This window comes from Dermacentor variabilis, chromosome 3 (genome assembly GCF_050947875.1).
Source record: "Dermacentor variabilis isolate Ectoservices chromosome 3, ASM5094787v1, whole genome shotgun sequence".
Taxonomy (NCBI): Eukaryota; Metazoa; Arthropoda; class Arachnida; order Ixodida; family Ixodidae; genus Dermacentor; species Dermacentor variabilis.
This window is the reverse complement of record NC_134570.1, coordinates 43,265,218-43,285,700: the sequence shown is the minus strand read 5'-3', so window position 1 is coordinate 43,285,700 and position 20,483 is coordinate 43,265,218. Positions and strand designations below refer to the sequence as shown.

At 47.5% G+C, this 20,483-nt stretch overlaps 1 protein-coding gene across 1 annotated transcript in view; it reads right to left on the bottom strand.

Moving 5' to 3' along the window:
- Window positions 1–601: 601 nt before the first annotated feature.
- Window positions 602–20,483, bottom strand: part of LOC142575465 (sodium- and chloride-dependent GABA transporter 1-like) — a 106,856-nt gene continuing 86,974 nt past the window's right edge. The window contains exons 8-13 of the mRNA XM_075684848.1: window positions 19,177–19,289; window positions 9,006–9,146; window positions 8,018–8,117; window positions 4,222–4,322; window positions 1,815–1,988; window positions 602–1,398 (exon numbers count right to left, since the gene is read on the bottom strand). Coding sequence (XP_075540963.1) covers window positions 1,222–1,398; window positions 1,815–1,988; window positions 4,222–4,322; window positions 8,018–8,117; window positions 9,006–9,146; window positions 19,177–19,289 — 806 coding nt within the window. The 3' untranslated portion in view covers window positions 602–1,221. The remainder of the gene's footprint in view (window positions 1,399–1,814; window positions 1,989–4,221; window positions 4,323–8,017; window positions 8,118–9,005; window positions 9,147–19,176; window positions 19,290–20,483) is intronic.

Genomic DNA, 20,483 nt, shown 5'->3' with positions numbered 1-20,483 from the left:
AAAGACATGTCAAGACATGTCTTAGATTTTATTTGTTATCTCTGATAATCGGTTACATTCTTGTTCATTGCTTCACACATTATGGTTCACTTGCTCTATGCTCTGAACCACTAACAAATTTGTTAACATGGATTCGCTGTCAACTAACTCATGATGTTTCTGCGTGTTTAATTACCTTTCATATACGTAATGGTTGCAAAATGACTCGCAGGCACAAACGTGACAATTTTGTTCACACCAGTCTGTTCAGTTATTGAAATTATATTTAAGCTTACAGATCTTTTGTAGCATGCAGTGGCTTTGGGTTTGTGAAGTTGTGGCTCTACTGAAATTTTTAACAATATTGTTTTGTATTGATGCTTATGTAACCAGCTACAAAACTTTGAACTTGAAATAGTGTACATTACATTCTCTTTTTTATTTTACTTTATTCTTGTGCATTTTGTGTGGTAGCATAGTAACTTGTCTCTACTTCTCTGCTTTTCAATACATGCTTCAGTTTCTTACCTCACAATCACCATTTCTTGTAGCAACTAAAGTTAACAAACCTTAGTTTGCTGAAAGTCCAGAAATGCATTCATACTCTCACAACAGTCACAGGCAACCTTTGGAATACTGTTTAATCTTTCACTAACAGTCGATTGACAACAGTCGCAATTTGGCAAAGTCACAACCTGGACTGGCATGTGACCTAGTCCACTTTGTGCAAAGTTCCATTCAGTGGCAAAGTACCTCGTAATCTGGTGGCTTTGCCTGTGGCCTGAGCAAGGGCGAATGTGGTCGTTGACTTTTGCAGATTCGTACATGACGCACAGGGAAAGTTGAGCACTGTATGAAAGGCACACATAAAAAGAAAAGACGTGTTGGGGAATGTTCCAGTGAGGAAAAAAAAATGCACAGGAAGCATAGATAGTGAAGTTGTGTTGGAGGTCTGTGGTGTGGATCACCAACTATAGAAGCCTATGCTGCACTTCTTTTTATCTCTGTGCACTAGTAGAGTTAAAGATAGAGGCACTTGAACAACAAGCACTCTCACTAAAGCACAGACAAAGTTTGGTAGCACACAAGTCTTGAAGTTCACTTTGGAGTCTGAGGTCTGTACGCCTATAGTGTGAGGCCACTTGAGTTTTGAGGCATGGTCACTGTTGGCCTTGTGCGTCTTCGCCTCTGCCTGGACTGGGCGCATCTGCAGCGGTATTGTCATGGCTGTTCCACTGGGCATCACACGCCAGTCTCGCCGTTTCTGCCATACGTCTTGCGAAGCTTGGTGGTGGTGGACCCTCCCACTTGGCCATTGCTGCTATTGCCCTTGTTGATGACCACCAGGGGCTTGGGCTCCCAGTAGTAGTCGCTCGGCGTCTCCACCTCCATCTGAGGCTCCAGTGCTTCCCGCACCCTCTGCACAACAGAATGTGAGGCATTTCAGATTGCACCTTAACTTCAAAGTTAGGACCCGCACATACACGTGGTGACAGGAACAAAGTTATGCACTGCGATTAAAGGCATCCTGCAGAATATCATCTCCAATGCTATCGTGGTTCATACAATTTTCTGGTTTGTGCATTTCATACACATTCAACTTATCCCATTTTCTCTCTCCATTGTGCTCGGAAATCTATCAGTAATGTTCTGCAGCCCATACTATGTTTCGTATGTTAGTTTGGCCAAAGCGGTAGTCGCCTGCAGTGACAGACAAAAAAAGAAAATGCAAATTCATTATTTAACATCACTGAGCTATAAAATGCGTAGAAAATTTGCAGTCTCTTGCCTGACAGCTTGATCAAGTGAGGATTGCAGAGGCAGGAGTGACTGACCTCAATAATGCCCGATGCCTGCGTCTTGTGGAGGGCCTTTACGGCGAAGACGGGCACAATGCTGGCGATGAGACCGAACAGCACCCATCCCACGATGTCCACCCACATGGGGAAGTGCTGCTTGTTGCGGTAGCGCAGACGTGTCAGGGACATGCCTCCACACACCATGATGGCCTGCAGGCCAAAGCGATTGGTCACACGTGTGCATTTAGCTGCAGCATGTGCAGTTGCGAGAATCCTGGCTCTGAAAACCAGAGCCACGATTTCAGTTTGGTGGTGTTTGTAGTCTGCTTGTAAGGTTGTAGTGTTAAATAATTTCCTGTGATGTTGTGACACCTGGATAACTCCTGGCTACAGTACAACCAGAATTTGGCTGTTGCAACTATTGAGGTTGAGAGGGTAATAGAATGCATAAAATAGATAACTGCTGTGTCTGTTGAGTTAAAATGAGTGTCAAGGCGAGAGAAATGCAATCAAAGTTGGCACTAGATTAGATGGAGCAAAAAGATTACATAATTTGAAGGCAGAGATAGCACCGACTGATGTGTGATATAAGCGAGAACCACAAGATAGCTTTGTCTTGCAGTGGACTTAGATTGACTGATGATAGGGATGGACTATTATGCTTAACTTTAGCATATGGGCATCTGTGATTGTATGCATGAGCTTAAATAAATGCATTAATAAAAAAAAAGTGACTCCTACCATGCAATGTTTTGAAATTGGGCTTCCCAGCATACCTGTTATGCCAAGCGGTGAAAGGAAAGAAATATCCACCACCTAACTTCTTCCTTTCCTGAATCTTCCACCACTCTGCAGATGTCGGCAGTATAGGGACCGGGCCATATTGTGTAAGCATAATTTTCCAACGATTCTATTCTTATTGCTCATCTCAATGAGTAGCTGGCACCAGCGACGAAGTGGGCATAGCATCCTGCCAGCCAATGACAAAGGGTGAAAAGAATGGAAGATGTAGAGAATCGTTACATAATGTGGCCACTGATTTGCCATATGCAAAGTTGTGCAGCGCATTTCAGTGGGGTGAGGAATCGGCTCCACTTTCATCTAAGGTTGTCCCACCAAAGTAGTTGGAGATCGTATTGGTTAAAGTAAAAAATAATTATTACTGTACATATACGAAGGATTGTAACTTATCCCCTAGAGGGTGTTATAGCTATATTGTGCCTAGCCTTACGTAAAGCAGATGTGCACTGTGCAATTGGGCAACCTGTTCACTATACATGGCACTGCCCTCTTTAGCCACAGTATTTATTGCTAAAGTTGTCACTGGTTCACCGAGAAAGCTGTTTTGCTAAGGCCTATGCGTGCTTTTGCAGACATTGCTCATTGTACATTTTTATTCTTGTATTTAATAAAGTGCGAACAACAAAAGTCCTTTCACAGCAGCAGCACAAAAAAATGCGAGGGGAGTGCTATGTGAATTGTAAGGCAGGTGTCTATGTACAAGGCACCTTGCGCTGAAGTTTACCACAGTAAAAAATCTGTTCCAGAACACTCAGCCTAGTGAGCTAAAGAAGAAAAAAAATTGGAAAGCCATCTTTCAGATTCGTGATGACACTTCGGAACGCAATTTGTGAGGCAAAAGTTCAACTCGAATGTGGCATTACCATGCTCGGGCTTTGCAGAGCACAGTATTCAACACTAAGACAAGCACTTCTTGGCATTTGGAAGGTTGTTTCGTTCCTTTTGTCACAGCCCTAGTGGCTGGGGTTGGTGACACTAGTAGGATGAATGAAACAGTCACAGCGTCCTCTGGCCAGTGCAGAGGGTTTCCACGTCATGCCAGTTCGTAAGCTGTTGCTGTCTGGGACCTGAAGGCACACCCAACTTCATGATAACACAGCAGCTTTTTAGTTGGTGCAATTGGCTTATCATGTCTCAACACAATGGTTGTAGCTGGCCATGCCCTGTGTGTCTGCAAAATCGCTGTGTTGCTGCACGACTGGATGCTGCTTCATGTGTACACAAATTGCAACGGGCATCCACTGCTCACACTTTCAAGACCGCATGGCACGTACGACAGAGGGCTGCTCAGATATGCCTCCCATCTCGGGAGGCCATGGTTTAGCCAATGCAGCTCACCGCATACAGTCTGTTTCACATCCTGCCATTCTGCAATGTGAAATGCTCCAATAATCGTTGCCAAGTATGTTTCACATGTTCCAACTTTTCTGTCACTGTTCCAGTGGCGAGTGCGTTAATCAGCTACTGCTGACATGACACGTCAGGGCATTCATTGCACCTTGCTGCCATATTTTCATTGGTCAGATGCAGTGTCGCTATGAACATCTCTACTAAATACAAGTTCCACCACTGCAGATGGAATCGCAGGAAGTTTGCAGTATGTGAAACAGGCTTATCATTTCCAAACTGGTGTTATACTCACCACAAAGACCAGGGGCGTGATGAGTCCCCAGCAGATTCTGAGATAGATGTATGGCACATGATGCATGATTTCAGTCTGACCACTCAGTAGGTTGTGCCCACCTACAAAAGAAAAGAGAAGTTTGAAAACTGTGTGTTGTCATTTTTCGACCACATCTGGCAGCATATAAATGAGTCGGTTCAGCATTTGATCATTCATGTTATGCTGAGTAATCCTTATTTATAAAGAATGTCAGAATTGGTCTAACTGCATGCAGGCTTTGATTGTGAATCAGTGGGATACGCTTTACTGGCATTGGGAGTTGATGGGTGAGGAAGGGTGATGCTGCTCCTCCATCTGCTAACTTTCCCTGTAGACCGTTTTGCCATGCAGTGAAGTTGCATGGCCTTGGCAGCCCTTATCTTTGTTCAGTCCATCAAACATGTGTGATGCCCCTTGCCAGTTTGTGGTTCCTGTAGCAGACATACGTCTGGAATGGTTAGTTTTAACTAGACTATGTACAGATCTATGATAGTGTACAGCTTAGGGAAGCTTGTCGCACAGTCTAACATATGAAGGCTTAGAGCTTAGATATAAGGTATATAAAGGGTCAATTAACCATTAGCTGGCTGTCTTAGAGAAGTACCATATACTGTCTTTATAAATGCCATTACAGTGCTTTGTGCTCAAGAATGCTGGGAGTTTTAGAATATGAATGGTGCCAGTTTGTGCTTATATAGAACCAAGACTAAAGAAATAAACATAATAACCTTGTCGTTCCTGTGCAAGTGACTCGTGTGCACTATATCATGAAAAGTTGTGACACACATGGGATATGCGAGGCACTTGAACTTGATTGCCATATGTTGTAGACTAACTTGAGAAAGCGAACACAGTTAAACTGAATTCCATGATAAGCTGAGCAGAATTGGGACCTTCGGGAACAGTGCAGCAAACCAGATATGTTGCTTTAACATCCATGAGGTGTCCTCAGTTGGACCTAAGACATATCCGTGAGACATTCTTTATTCGTTTTGCTAAAAATTGGTGTTTCAACAACCACCAAACAGTCATCCAGATCATGTTAAGCAAGTGTTGCCTGTATGCATACATGCCAAGTTTTACGGTTTTATCGTAAGATGCCAAATTTTTAGAGCTCATTTATGACTGTCATATTGAGACTAATAAATTTACAATTAATTGTTTGCGTTCAGTTCAGGGTAAAATTTATTTTTAAAACGCACGATCGAGTTCCCGACAATTTCTCATCCTGATTTTTCGGACCTGCTGGATTAATTGGACCTACCCACGCTACCACCATCAACTCATTAATACGACGGGAACCAAAATATTAGCTGCCATTACGGGAATGCTTCATTAATAAACATCATAAACATTTTTGTTTGTCTCCGACACAGATCATTCTTGCTGCGACTATAGAGCAAAATGCCTGTTTACAGGGTTTCTACTGGACACAAAGTCCGAATTTCTTAAATGAACAGTTGACATCCTGAATAATGCAATAATTTTTTTTATGGTTCACGAAATATTTCTATTTTGAGGCTTCAACTGCAGTATTTTTCAACTGCTAATGTTGGCAAGCCTGTGTATGTAAGACCTGGATATTTTAAAACGTATTATGGTTAACCTGATAGGGCCAAAATGTCAGATTTACGTTGCATAGCTGGTGTGTTGCGACTGTCATGGACATGTGCAACTTTCCAGCTTATCACGGTCATAGCAGACGCTTTGTGACAGATTGAATCGCACCACACCTATACAGCAAGATCAGATACGTGGCACGCACACACATGTGCACACGCTCATGCACGAGGAAGTGCAGTGTACCGTACTTGTTATTCTAGACCTTCTTTTAGGCACAAGTGGCAAATTGAATTAATGAAAGTGTTAAAAGTAAATTGTGTAAAGGAAATATGAAAAGTTGGTGTACACATATGAGCAGCAGACGTGAAAGTAATTTCATATTGTAAATTAAACAGATGAGAAAAAATAATTTTGTCATTGGGAGACCAGGAAATAAAGCCTCTGGGAGGATGGCTATTTATGTGTGGACCAAAAAAACAGGTTTATATGTCAAATTGTTAAAGCATACTCTAGAGTTCATATGGTTAAAATTTATAAGAAGTCTCTTAAGGCAGAGCAACATACTCTAGCTGTCCTGAATTTCTTTGGCAAAAACGCACCTCTCTGTGACATCTAGCAGATGTCGTTCTTGGACTTGGGCATTAGGAAATAATTTGTACATAGAGACGTATAGTTTACTTGGGCACCTCTGTAAAACAAAATTTCTGAACATACGAGCAATTTCTTCAAGGGCCGGTTTTATGAAGCTTGAAACCGACAGCCGCTGTTTGGTATTAGTTGCAATCAAACCTAGATACAACAAACACAAATATGGCGATTGTCGGATATTGCAAAATATAAAATTTGGTTGGTCAGGCTTACTTCAATGGATTCAATGAATTTACTTCGGCTATGAAATGAAAAATGCGGTATCCGATGTGGTATCGGTTTTAGCAAAGCAAATATTTGCTCGAGCCCCAAAGGTGTATTCTGATAGCAAAAATGGTAAACGCAGTAGCTGACCGATTTTCAAGGCGCCTGATTTTTTGGACCTTCACTATTCCTGTGGCACCGCCATGAGCTCCTGTAACCAATGCATAACATCAATAACCGAAATGTGGGACACCGCACAGCCTGTCGGGCATGGACCACGCGTGCGATGCCGCAGACATGGCGACCGTGAACAAAGTTACCGCTATAGTGACTGGTACGAAAACGCAACTTTGATTGCCAATGAAACTGCACTGATTAAGCCTAGCAGCCTAAGCATGCAGTGCGGCCGGCGAAATGACTGGTGACAAGCAGTCGTGGCAATCTCGCCGTCAATATATTCGCACTCGAAGACATCGATCGATGACCGAGCGTGTGATACCACACGCTCATGCGAGACTGATGGCCGTAGCAGCGGAGTACGGACCCACGTGCGGACCTCTCCGTGCCCACAAAATTTTTCATTGACGTGCGCGTTTTGGCCACTGGCTCACCTTGGTTGGGCCGCGATCGGCAAGTCAGCGTGGTGAGCTAGCGCGATAGCACCGTTGCACATTCGAGGCGGTGCAGAGAGCATGCATCTAATTTATTGCATCCCGTGCCTCGTATCGGCACGCTGAGACGTTGACGGGTCATTGAAATTGGTAGTAGGCCCTTATGCTGGCCCGCAGGAGGCACCACGATTGAATTGCTTTCGCACTGACCTGATTGCAACCGTTTCTTTTTTTCGTCGGCATCCGTGTGTATGCTTATAACGAATATCGTATATAACCAAGGTATACTTATGTCCGATGCGATTACGTTATAACAGGGTCCTTCAAGTTATTGAAGAACCCTGGTTACAACAAAGTTTGTCAGTAGTTTATCAGCAAAGAGGGATCACGTTTAATCATTAAGAAAAACTACCTTGAAATATGCGATGCCCACATGATCTAGTAACGCTTCGGTAAAGGCGCGAAATTTAAGAAGCTTTGGGTTCTGTTTCCTTATCTAAAGCAAAAGGCTTTTTTTTTTCCCGCCGTACAAATGTAATAGAGTCCTTAGAGAATACGTCACCACCACTTCAGGCTAACTACAACAGCGTTATTAGTCTTACATGTTAATTACAACAGCATTATTAGTCTCACGTGTTGATTTAAATGTAACTGCATCGCATATATGTCCACTTCAACTGCGCGCGCACGCGTCGTAGTGCACGGTGGTCTGTGCGCAATGCCGTATGGTTGAAGTAACGGTCGCTCACCGTAGAACCATCCGAGCGCGCAGAGCTCGAGGAAGGCGATGAGTATGAGCGAGAGCACCGCCACGTAGTAGTCTGTCATTTGGAAGTAGTAGATGCCACCCTGCGAGTACACAGTCACGGACAACGAATTTACCGCTTGCGCGCAACCATCACGAAGCTTCTCTCAACACTTTCATTCTGGACCTCATTCGGGGAGTCGGAGTTCTCGCCCTTGTCCTTTAATTCTGGCCCTCTTTCTCTCTCTCTCTCTTCTGCGGCTAAGTAGCAAAAGAAAAACAAAAAAGGGAGCTTCCCGCAGCAAGAGTTTATGGCGAAGAAATCGACATCAACTATAATGTCTATACCGCAGTTTCGATGCATGTTGTTTCATCCCTGTTCGCTGATTAGCTGTATAGCGGCACGGGCGTACATATTACGAAAATTCAGTCAGTAATTTTTGTCCAAAGTCCAGTAGCAGATGAACCTTGCGGGATTAAATTCAAGAAAAAATGAACTAAACAGAAGACACTTGACAATTTTGACTAAATTTTTTTTTCTCATGAGGCTGCCGTTTCGAATGGGAGTCCCATAAAGCTGCTTGACCTGGAGAATCTACCGGGAAAAATTACTTGCTTATTGGTATACGTTATGGGGACTCCAAACCCGGTCTAGCAGTGGCGTAGCCAGGTTTTTCGTTTTTTTTTTTAGGGGAGGGGGGTGTAAGTCCTTGACTGTGGACAGGGGAGAGGGGAGTGCTGGGCAGGCAGCATCCTGGTGACAGAAATATTGCGGCTGGGGGGCACGTGCCGCCGACCTACACCCCCCCCCCCCTTACTTCGCCCGGCTACGCCACTACGATCGAGGTTTTGTTCTCCCGTGAAATCGATGTTATTCTTTTTTGTGGGGGGAGGGGGGTGATAAAATACATTAGTGTGCAAGAATACGAACAGCGCTGCACGAGGGCTAATGCTAAGTAAATGCAACGGGAAGCACATCGTTGGCCTCTTGCCTGCGTGATGTAGACGATGCTGGTGATGAAGCAGGCGACGCAGATGAAGAGCAGGAAGAGGCCGTGACCCTGGAATCTCTGTTTGATGAAGCGGCCGTAGGACTCTTCCAGGGCCTGCACCACTGTGCTGGCGATGGTCACCTGTGAGCGACATGTGTACGCGGCTCAATTAAGACTCGACGCTCAGCGAAAATTGGGAAGAAAACATGGGAACATGATTGTGAAAGTCAAGTGACAGTTTTCCGTGGCAGAACTGCTCAGATATATATGCTGCTGGGGACACTCATTGGCTAGCTTTGTTGTTTTAACGGAACACTAATGAGAGACAGTAAATCAGCGCCGGTATAATGTAGCGATGCCTTCCTCTCGATTCTGTGCCACTACCATTCACCGTTCAGGGGTCGGTTGATCCCGTCGATAACGAGGGCGGAGCGCCGCTCTGACCACTGACGAACCACGAAAAGCAATGACATCGGAGAAGGCGTCGCTACGAATTCGCTTCAAAGTGGCCACCCAGTTTAGACTGATAAATACATAGTTTCAAAACTTTATTTGGGTTAGTATCGCGCTATAGGCCGATTATCAGAAGAGAAAGCGAAGGTCAAAGTTCAGTTGAACTTCAGTCCGGTACGTCAGTGTGGCGTCACTGGTTTCAAAGAATCTTTCCTGCATTTGGGCTATAATTCTGGCTCGGCAAAAGTTATTTGAAATTTGAACAAGTTCAGTTGTCGGCTTCATCTATACCGATGAAAAAAAATCGTGTGTGCGTGCTGTCATCGTAAGAGCAGCTTTAATGGTATTACATAAGCGTAATCTTGCAATACGTGCTCACATTATTTTTCTATTTAGTGTCCCTTTAATGTTATTGACTCACGAGGCGTGCGGCGCCTGCGATGTTGCACTGCCTCCAGCATCGGCCCGCGTTTCGAACGACACTGAAAACCATCGTGAGCATGCTTATAGTTCCCTGGTATCAGGATTGGCCCACCATTCGCTACCTTCGATTACGCGATCTCTGTCGGATTGGCCCAGATTTTATTACTCAGTCTCTGGGATTGGCCCTGCAGCTTCCTTGGCCAGAGAGCCGTCGACATAAAGCGGAGGGGGGGGGGGGTGTGACTAGCCAAAGAAAGCTTCGCTTTAAAATATTCGCTTGCGTGGAAAAGGAATAACACCCTGCTAGCGGATACATCGTAACTTTCCCACGCAAGGGGAGCACCAGAACTGAAAGTGGCGTGCGCTTTTATTTTAACAACACTGAAATAATATATTTTTCTTGCTTACCGCTGCTTTGCATTCGCTCACATTTCGCAACAATACTGAGTTTGTTTATAGTGTGGGGTGTCCTCATCGTTCAACAGTTGCATTCTAAACATCCTCGTTCTTCCGAAAAAAGAAAAGCAAAGACAAACCACTCTTGTATGTAATACACTTCGCCATTGCAAAAGTGAGATGCTGTTTACTGAGACACGGGCCGGTCTTGCCACCGTTGGGCAGTTAAATGTCATGGAGAACCTGCAGGCAAACAGTCATGATAGGTGTGTTACTGAAGGACACGAACTAAAAAAGAAAATTATGGAGGAACCACGGAGACCGATTCTCAACGTAATATACGTTTGCGAATCCGCTGAATGATCTGTAAAAATCATTTGCGCAGCGTTTTCTTCTCGTTCCTAGGCGGTCATGGTGGGTTCCCGCATTGTCTCCGAGCCTGGCTGGCTTTTTTAACTTGTGATCGTTCTTTGCCACAGTCATCGCAGCAGCACGCTGGGTCGCTGCTTCGCCGACTCACAAGGTTCATTAACCTCTGGCGTGACGTCAGCGCCTGTCCGACCAACCAGCGAGGTCTGGAAACACCGGCGCCTTTCTTTCTCCCTCGGTAACCTACTTGCTGTCCCCTGGCTCCGCCTCCACTGCAACTCTCTCTGCCTTCCCACGGCGGTACAGCGGAGAAATTACGGCCGCTGACCATGAAAACGAGGGAAAGAGCCAAAGAAAGCTATTCGATTCTAAAGAAAAAATACGCCATCTTGTTGCGAAATTTTAGCGAGAACAAACGGGTATATAAGCGCGAAGTATTTTGTTATAGTTGTTAGAATAAACAAGTAAATAACGCAGGTCAGTGTTACCCCTGGCAGCGGGACAACCGTCAGCACTTGGCGCGCCCGCGTGATATGTCCCTTCTTCGGGCAGACCGGTGTTGTGATCAGTCGTTTACACCTCGACAACCTCCGGATAACGCGATTATGGGAAACGGGCCGACAGCCTCGTCAAGGCAGTTCTCAGTTCTCACCACTGGAGTACCTCGATCAGTAGAGGTTTGGGCATTTAACAAGGATACGGTCTTTCATCTGTCAGCCGCCCAAATTGGCACGTCCACGCCGGAGACGGGGTTAGTATACTATCCCCCATCCCCTGCTTGTGCCTAGTGATGTGCGTGTATTTCCGACAAAGCTCCCTTCGGGGGGAAAGGGCAACAGACCTCCGGATTGGTGGTCTCCTGATCGGTCTCCTGACGCCGGATTGTGGGAGGCGACTGAACAATGATTATGCAGGGGATAAAAAGAGCGATGGACGGCGGGAGTGATCGGCTGCTACAACTTCTTCATGAACTCTTTCAGTACTACTTTGAATTTTCTTGTAAATATGTAATACAAGCTTGTGTGTAAAACGTCCCGGATATCGGGCCCAGCTCCACGTTCCCTTACTCTTCCACGAGCAAAGTACATTCCACGTCTTCAGACACCGAGTCGCAACACAGGTCATGTAGTGCTCCTTATAGTTTCGGTGATCTGACGGGCACCGACACACTTAGCATGACATGACGTGCTTGTCCCTGCGTTGAGCGTCGGCGTCCCGTGGCGTAAGCGAGCGAACGAGCACAGCGATGAAAGAGCGAACGCTCTTTCATCCTTCGCTTGTCCTGTCGTCTTTTTTGTGTCCGTTGTTTTGCGCTAAACAGAGTATCTATGGATTCGCACCAACTAGCCCGCCAACGCATTGATCGAACGCGGAGCGCAGCAGGGATGAAAGCGCATGAGGAGGAAAGCGGAGAAGAGTGTTGAGGGCGAGCTCCACCACTGGAATAGCTGGCGCCACCGTCGGCATCACGTGCAATAAGGGATCACGTGGACACAGCGGCCGCGTCGGCTGCTTCGGAGGCGCCGAAGCGAGCTGAAAACGAAAGTTTAATGTCCTACCTGCGCTGAGGTTCTGATTAAGTGGTGAGGCTTTACCGCCTTAAGTGTCTGCTTGACAACATATGAAAGTGGGTATAATAGGTAGTGGCTGCCTTTGGAGGCGTGCAGCATGGTAGGCTACAGTTCGGTGCCGCAGTGCCGGACCTCCGCAACGGAGCCCGGTGTCACCCTTATTAGACAGTTTTAGTACTGCGCAATAACGATACGTATACGCAGCACGCAAGCGCTTTGCGGAACGCAGGAGCGCGTGTCACGTCAGGGCTTTTAGTACTGGGAAATGCCTACGTATGTACGTAAGCGGGCGAGCGTTGTTAGACGCCAGGCGCGTCGGAGCGCGTTGGCAGCGTCCGCCAGTGCGTCGAACCATCGGTCGAACTAAATACGCTGTTGATATGGCCAACGTGATGTAACGTGTGCGCGCGTTCACGCTACGTCGAACTATGTTGAGGCATTTAAAAGACTACATTTAATACGGATGGAATACACGAATCATATAAAGAAAAATAAGAACCGAGTACTCGCTTTCTGAGGCTGGCACGGTCATTTGCGAGAAACAGCTCCAACAGGAGGTCGAGTCTTTCACGCAAACAGCGCACACGGAACACTTTCTATATTTGGCTATGCATTCCCAGCATGCAGGATCCGGGAATGGCTTCTGCGCGTTCACTTCACGCAGGAAATCCGAATTCCAGGCCGTTGAAAAGTACAGCCTTCGGCTGGTCGCCTTTGACGCCGCCATTTTGCGAAACTCTCTTGTCTCGCGCTCTCCCGAACAAACGAGGACCAGGAGAGGAAGAGGCGCTATTCCTCTTCACAATCACAGACACTCTCTTTCTCTTGCTCTGCATGTGCGCGTTGCCTCTGCATGTTGTGCTTGCACTTGCGCTTCCCCTGTGGCACACCAAGCGTCGCACCGTCGACATCAACGTAGCATCCACGACCGCGTCATAACCGCGTCCGCGCCATTTCCGTTGGTGCTTCGACGCCGCGGTGCTTGATGTGCATGTTAGCGGCGTCCGTACGCTTTCGCGTAACCCGCGTTCACGAAGTGAAACGTCACTGTAGCTTTTTATTGATTTGCCCACTTTTTCAAGTCGGCGTCGAAGCACAAACGGAAAGGGCGCGAACGCGGTCGCTACATTGATCTCCACGGTTCAAGGCCTGGTATGCTACAGGGAAAGCGCATATTGCTACACATGCATAGAAGCGACACCGCGAACATGCAGAGCGAGCACCGCGGCGTCGAAGCACAATCGGAAAGGGCGCGGGCGCGGCGATTCGCTTCTCCCAACTCCAGGCGCCTTCCTCCTCCGGCGCTCGCTTGCGGCTTCAAACATAAAATATCGTCGATTTCACAGGTGGGCCATTTACGCTTACGCGTAGAGAAACAAATAAGCGCTTTATACGACCTAACGCACAAATGAATGCGTAATGATTCGACGGTGGTTGCCGGTAGCGGCTGGCTGACCTTTATTGTATTTTGTATTAGCGATAGACAATTCATATTCTCTTTCAAGCGTAATTTTGATAAAAGGTTTCTGCTGCGTATACAATTCCATTAGGCCATATAATTTTTTAAAATAAATTTAAAAGATCTAAAAGAACATTCCAATATAACCTACGTAGATACCTTGAGAAACCATGTAGGTTATACAAAGTGGTATCTCGCGGCCCTGCCGTAACGATTGGCTTCAGGGACAGTAGATTAGCAATAACGAGAACACGGACACTACTTTGACAACGTGACGTGTACACAATGCTTCGCCTTTTGTATATATTATCCTCCTGGTATGTAAAAATACTGAAAAATATCTATAGCGGCTCCACAGCCACCGTAGTCCTCCATAAAGAAAGCAACAAAATCCCAATAAAGAAAGGCGTCAGGCAGGAGGGAGATACGATCTCTCCAATGATATTCACAGCGTGTTTACAGGAGGTATTCAGAGATCTGGATTGGGAAGAATTGAGGATAAAAGTTAATGGAGAATACCTTAGTAACTTGCGATTCGCTGATGATATTGCCTTGCTTAGTAACTCAGTTGTACTTGTATCCCCATTCTGTATGTGGGGCATTGAAGTCTCCATCCACGAGAATAGGAATTCCCAGGTACGTAGACCGGAGATGGGCTATCCACCCCAAGTTCAAACGTGTGCGCTGCGGTCTGGCGTATAGAATGACACTAGAATGACAGGAGTCTTCACTGGTCTTGTCAGGACCCCGACAACTTCTTGATTACCACTACACCATGGCTCCAGATCAATCACTGTGTGAGCAATATGCGATGATATATAAACTGCAGCTTTTCCCGGAGCTGAAGCCATCGTAGTAGCACGTCTGTCTCTAATAGACGGGTTATGATACCCATTAAAATTGGACAGGGAGCATAGCTTATTATGCTCTTGAATAAGCAGTGCCCATACATGTAGCTTATTGTATTGAAGCTTGGTTTTAATTTCTCCTAACTTGGAGTTTAGGCCCCGACAATTCCACTGTAGAATTCCATCCTGTGACAGCTGCTGCAGAGAATTAGCCATGATGCAGGCAATTCTGAATGAGCAACGTTAGTTGAGCAAGTTGATCTAAAACTGCTGTCCAAACAGCTTGGTTGACCTGTGGTGCAGGACGGGATCCAGGCGTAACGGTGGCATTCGCAGTGGTTGATGCGTCACGTGTAGGTCCTATTTTCTGACGACGCAGAATTACCAATTCTCTTCTTCTTATCCTTCACCAACCTTTGAAGAAACAGTGCAAGTTTCGCACTAGAAATCGTCTCGTCCGTGCCTGGTCGCCATGGTCTACCGGACGCCTGCAGCCCGCCGACCACGCCACGCTACCCAATAGTAACGTCGGTCGAGGTTCGAGAAACGGCGTCGCAACAGTGGTCAGCTGGTCGACCTTGCGATTGAGTATCTCGTAGGCGGCAAGGAGATGGTCTAAGCGGTCATCACGGACCGGTGCGTCGAGTGATTGAGCACGGGGTCTCTCGATGGCGCCGAGTATACGGGTTACCGATATCCGGCCATGATCTTAGCAGCCATCTGTGCGAGAGAGTCAAGGGATTCGGATGACGATGCGCCCAAGATCGTCCGTAGCTGCTGAGGTAGTCGCTTCAGGAACAGCTCACGCAGAATGGAGGCGTCCAGTGCAGCTGAGCGGTCTCCGATGAGGTGCTGCATGCGACGCAGAAGCTCCTTGGGGGTGTCTGTCACCAAGCTCCTCTGCGGTGAGCAGCAGCTGCAGTCTATACGCCGTTCCGACTCGGATGTCCGGCGTATGAGTTCGGTCTTGAGAACATCGTACAGCTTTTGCTGAGGCGGGGAGCGGAGGATAACCCTGACGATGGGGATGACGGGAGGCACATTCAACATTTTAACGCTGTATGTCACGCTATGCTATATGACATGCGGTATGTGCTGATTATATTGCCACACCATAAAGTTGCTTGTACTTTTTTTTTTTACGCGCAAGCGTAACCGGCCAGCTCTTCAGATCGGCGGGAGATGCGTGAGACTGCGAAGCAAGCAAACGAGGAAGGCGCATGGAAGAAAAAAATTACCGACGATTACGTTACTTCCTAATGCGAAATTTGAGCGCAGCAAATAAGCTGTTTCACCTTTTCGATAGATTGAGGCAAAGAAATCGAGCAACACATGTATGCGCTATCACAGAATTTTTTTTTATTTTTCACACGTATTCCTTTAACAAAGACTCCACTAACAGTTCTTGACAGTCATGAAGGAAGCTTTGTGGTCGGAGAAATAGACTGATATATGTTCGACTTGGTACACCAATGCTTGATTCTCAAAGACGAGATCTATACAAGTGCCTCGCGAGGTTGTCACAGCCGTGGGACGCGTTACGAGCGAGAGGAACGGGATGTTCTCCCGCATAAGTGTTAGGAAATTGCTGTTTGTCTTTATGTCAAGCCGCCACCGATCTGGCTCTCTGATTGCCACCGCACAGGGCGAACGGCAGCGGCAATTTCGGCTCGGGCGGTGCACATATACAGATCCGCCGCCACCGATCTGGCTCTCTGATTGCCACCGCACAGGGGTTGCATTGGAGGAGGAGCGAAGAAAGGAATTAAGTTCGAGCCGGCGCTTTGACAACCGGAGACTCGCAGGAAGAGGGGGGAGGGGGGGCGGCGTGTACACCCAGCGGCAAACGATGGGGGCAGAAGCGCGCGCAGCAAGCGGACAACACGATAAAGGGAGGAGGGAAGAGATAGCAGCGACTGGCTGATGCCGCTGACGCCGATAGTGAGTCAACCCCAGCTGCGGAGTTGGTTTCAGGGACAACGCCGCCGATGCCGACACAAACAATATGATACCCTCGCTTCCGCAGCGCTAAGAACCAGGTCTAGCCGTGGGAAGGTGGTCACGTATTCGTCGACGTGCCGGGGCCTACGTGAAATAACCGGCGCGTCGGCAACTGAAGAGCACCCTATCCGCCACACAAGAACAGGGGGGGGGGCCTTTCCTCCTCTTTCTGCATGGCGGCGACGGTGTTCTATGCAGTCACGTTATCTTGACTCTCTAGCGGCGTCAGCGGCATCCAGCGGTATCAGTCGGTCGCTGCTAGCGCTGTGGGGATGAAAGGGGGGCGGAGCTGGTTACGAGGCCGACGACAACGCCGACGACGACGCGAAACCCAGGAACGGACGCCAAAGAGCTGCGCTCTAAAACGTGCGCCGGGCAAAGTATACGAAGGAGCGTGCTCGCGCGGCAAAGTACCGCCACGTAGAGAAATGTGTAGGTAACGTTGAGCGAAGTGGAGCTACTGGTTTTCTTGGAGTCGCATACGTAGTGCGTTCTTCTCGTGGTGACATCGTCCTCGCGCGTCGTACGCTGCGTGTGCGAGTGAAAGAATGGGACGGTGAGCCGACGATGGCGGCTCAATCTGGCGTGCGCAAGGGCAGGAAGCACGTCGTATTCCGTCGAGAGTATACGACACCATGGCACTGGGGGAAGGGAGGGAGAGGCGTTGTACTTCAGCCGCGCGCGGCCGTGCGGGCTTTATCTCGAAAGCGATCTGTTTTGGGGGCACAGTCTAGGTGGGCCGGCGGCTCGTAGCTTTGCGTGCGCTGTGTTCGCACCGCCGAGTTTTGAGTTGAAGAGATAGACAGCACGAAGGTCACTTCGCTCGCTGCTGCTGCCGCGATTCCTCACGCCAGTGTTTTGACAGCGAGTGTCCGGTGTCATAGAGTGTGAAGTGTTCCATGTTTGCCTGTGCGGGTCGGCAGCATGCTAGGTCATTTAAATAGTGAGCAAATGTTTACGAGACGTTCTACTGCGTATAGCGTGGTGGCGCGAGCCATGTCTTGAATACGATCTGCGATGCGCGAGTTGTAGGCGTCTATAGGCGCACCGAGGGCGGATAGCGTCGTGTGCGCTATAGCGTCCATACCCTTGCGCCTCACCCGCGTTCACGAAGTGAAACGTCTCTGGAACTTTTTTTTACGATCGCGGATAGGGGAAGACGCCATGGATTCCCCAGCAGAGCCATTCTGGTGCTTGTTTTCCTAATTTGCTATCTTCGCGTTTATTCTCGGGGAAGCTCGAGCGGACTGAAAAAGAAAAATGTACGATATAGAACTTGCGGCACTGAGTAATGCTTTTAGACGAGTTAGGCGGTTGTCAAATTCTCGATTGACGTTATCTGCGCAGACGTAAACGGGACATACAGGGTACACAAACGCCACAAAACGCTATAGACTTAATGCGAAATTTACCTAACACAAGGCTACGCTATAGGCAAGGTCCATAACAAATGACGTTATTATCGCGAATGCTCTCCACTCATCGTCTTGACTAAAACACTCATATTGTTTCATTTTGATACCGGCAGAAGCTTTACTAATATAATTATCGGGTTTTTTTTTTAAATGCACAATGCCTCGATGACCAATCTCGTAACAAATTGGTCTGACGAGTTTGTCTTACTTGGCCTGGTAGAAAGACGCCGTCCTCTCAACAGAATAAAGGCGCCTTTGCAGTATACTTGAGTAATTTATGTATACATAGTATGTCGTCGTCATGTAGCCACACACACACACACAAAAAGGAATGAATAAAAAAAAACTGGGAAAGAAACGTTCCTCCTGCTTCTCCCGCTGGGAGTAGTTCGTGGTGATGGATTGCGGCGCAATTTGGCCATCGGTGCCCTAAGTGTGTTTGTGGGTGCATACATTTGCGAGCTCGGCGTAAAAGTTCCACATCGCATTAGAGGTGAGCGGGCGCAAACGACGCTGCATTTGAGTGCGCGCTTCGAAAGCAAGCGCTTTAATTTGGCCTGACTCTAAAGCTTCCTTACCACTGGGTGCTACGTGTCCATACTGCTCCGTTCCTGTGGTGGAATCAGATGCATACCACCTAATATGGACATGCACGGGTTTACAATCGGAACGCTCGCGTCTCCTACTGGAAGCCGGCCTCCGCTACAGTGTGACAACCAGCTATGACCGCTGGATACATGACAACAGATTTCACAAAACAATGCTCCAATTCATACACAACACAGGCCTCACAGCACACATATAATACACATATACAGTCCAAGAATTATGCCTTAAGGGCAAGCCTTATCGCAATAAAAAAAAAAATAAAGCGTGCTTCCGGGCTTTCCCGCCTAAAGCGTGAACAAATTGAACCGAAGGATCTACTCCTGGAAAGCTCCCAGCTGCAGCTGATGCATTTGCTCGAAAAATTTCAGTAATGTAGAGCTAGTCGCATGCTTCAAAAAAAAAGAAAGGAAGAAAGAAAAATCCTGGTGCGCCTATTTACGAGTAGCAGTTGCTTCACCTTATTCTTTCAAAGAATGAGGAACAGTTTTATGCGTTTTGTGCTCGTTGTCGACTTTCTTCGAAATAATTATTAAAAAAAAGGACAAAGGTAACACATTTGCGTACACGGATATTGTTTTCATTTTTTTCCTGCCGGCCTCTTCCTCCTCTTCCTAACTGAAGTCTCACCTGCGAGTCCATGGCGACGCAGATGAAGAAGAAAAAGAAGAAGACCGCCCAGAATGTAGGCACCGGCATGTTGCGGATCACCTCCGAGTACACCACGAACACGATGCCAGGGTCTGCATACGGTTCCAGGCGTGCATTGCTCAATGATCGTCACTATGCCTCAGTGGCAGCGCTGTATTATACACCACAAGCACGTGAAGTGCGGTCTGTTTAAGCAGTCAGTTTTGCCACGTGCACGTTTATTCCGCGAGACTTGGGCTATAACAGTCAAGCAGGGAAGAGAATTTGCGCACGTAACGTATACGCTCCATCGTGCAATGCAAAATGCGAGTACGCACGTGAACGAAAAGCAGCCGAACGCAACGCTAAACGACACATACGGACAGCACGTGCACGTGCAGGGGCGCTGCTGGTGTTGCCTGGAGCGCGTTTAGGGCGCTGCTCCGACCCGCTCCCGAACAACGGTTTCCGCGAACTGCGCATGTGCCGGCAGCCCGCAACGGCGGTGGCGTCATCTATTCTCGCATTTCTCTCTGTCCTAGACTATACTTGCTTACAACGACTGCCCATTCGCTCCGAAATGCGTGGGAGCCGACGGGACAATGTGTGCATGTTACTATACAGAATGTACAACTTCTGCCATAGGTTGTCGCCGCTGCTTTGCTTCCGCGCATGGAATAATGGAAAGGACTAGGAAGGAGCGTGACGTGACAACCTCGAAGTATAGTCATAAAGAATATGAATGGAAGACTCATGGGAAAGAGACCCTCATCACGTGATAGGCAAACGGTGACGTCTAGCCGATGAGCGCGCGAATAGTATGGGGGAGAGCCATGGGAGGAGAGTATAGAGCAGATGGCGAGAGTCGATCGTGACTAGGTCGTCCCTAATTATTACGAACCAAACGATGCACTGAAAGATCCGGCAACCGAGGAGGCCCTATATTTACTAAGAGTCAAAGCGCAGGCGCGCCTCGTAGAAAATGAAGGGCAGCGTCAGAGGATGTTGGCTTGCCGAGGTATAGAGTGGTCTATTTCTAGTTCAGCCTAGCCGAGGCTAGCTGTCTGACTTCGTGTTTCTTCGTAACCTTTTTCCTTCCTCCACGCTTCCGCACGACATATACGTACATACGGTGAAATGAAGTTCACGTGCGATCGTAACTGCGCCCATAAATAGCGGCCAACTACTGGGAAAGTGGCGCCCTCAGAGTTATCCTCACTTTTGGCGTCACTGGATGGGCATGCCAAGAAAAAGAAATTCGCCAACGATTAGGATACTCCCTCATGCGAAATTTGAGCGCAGCTCTA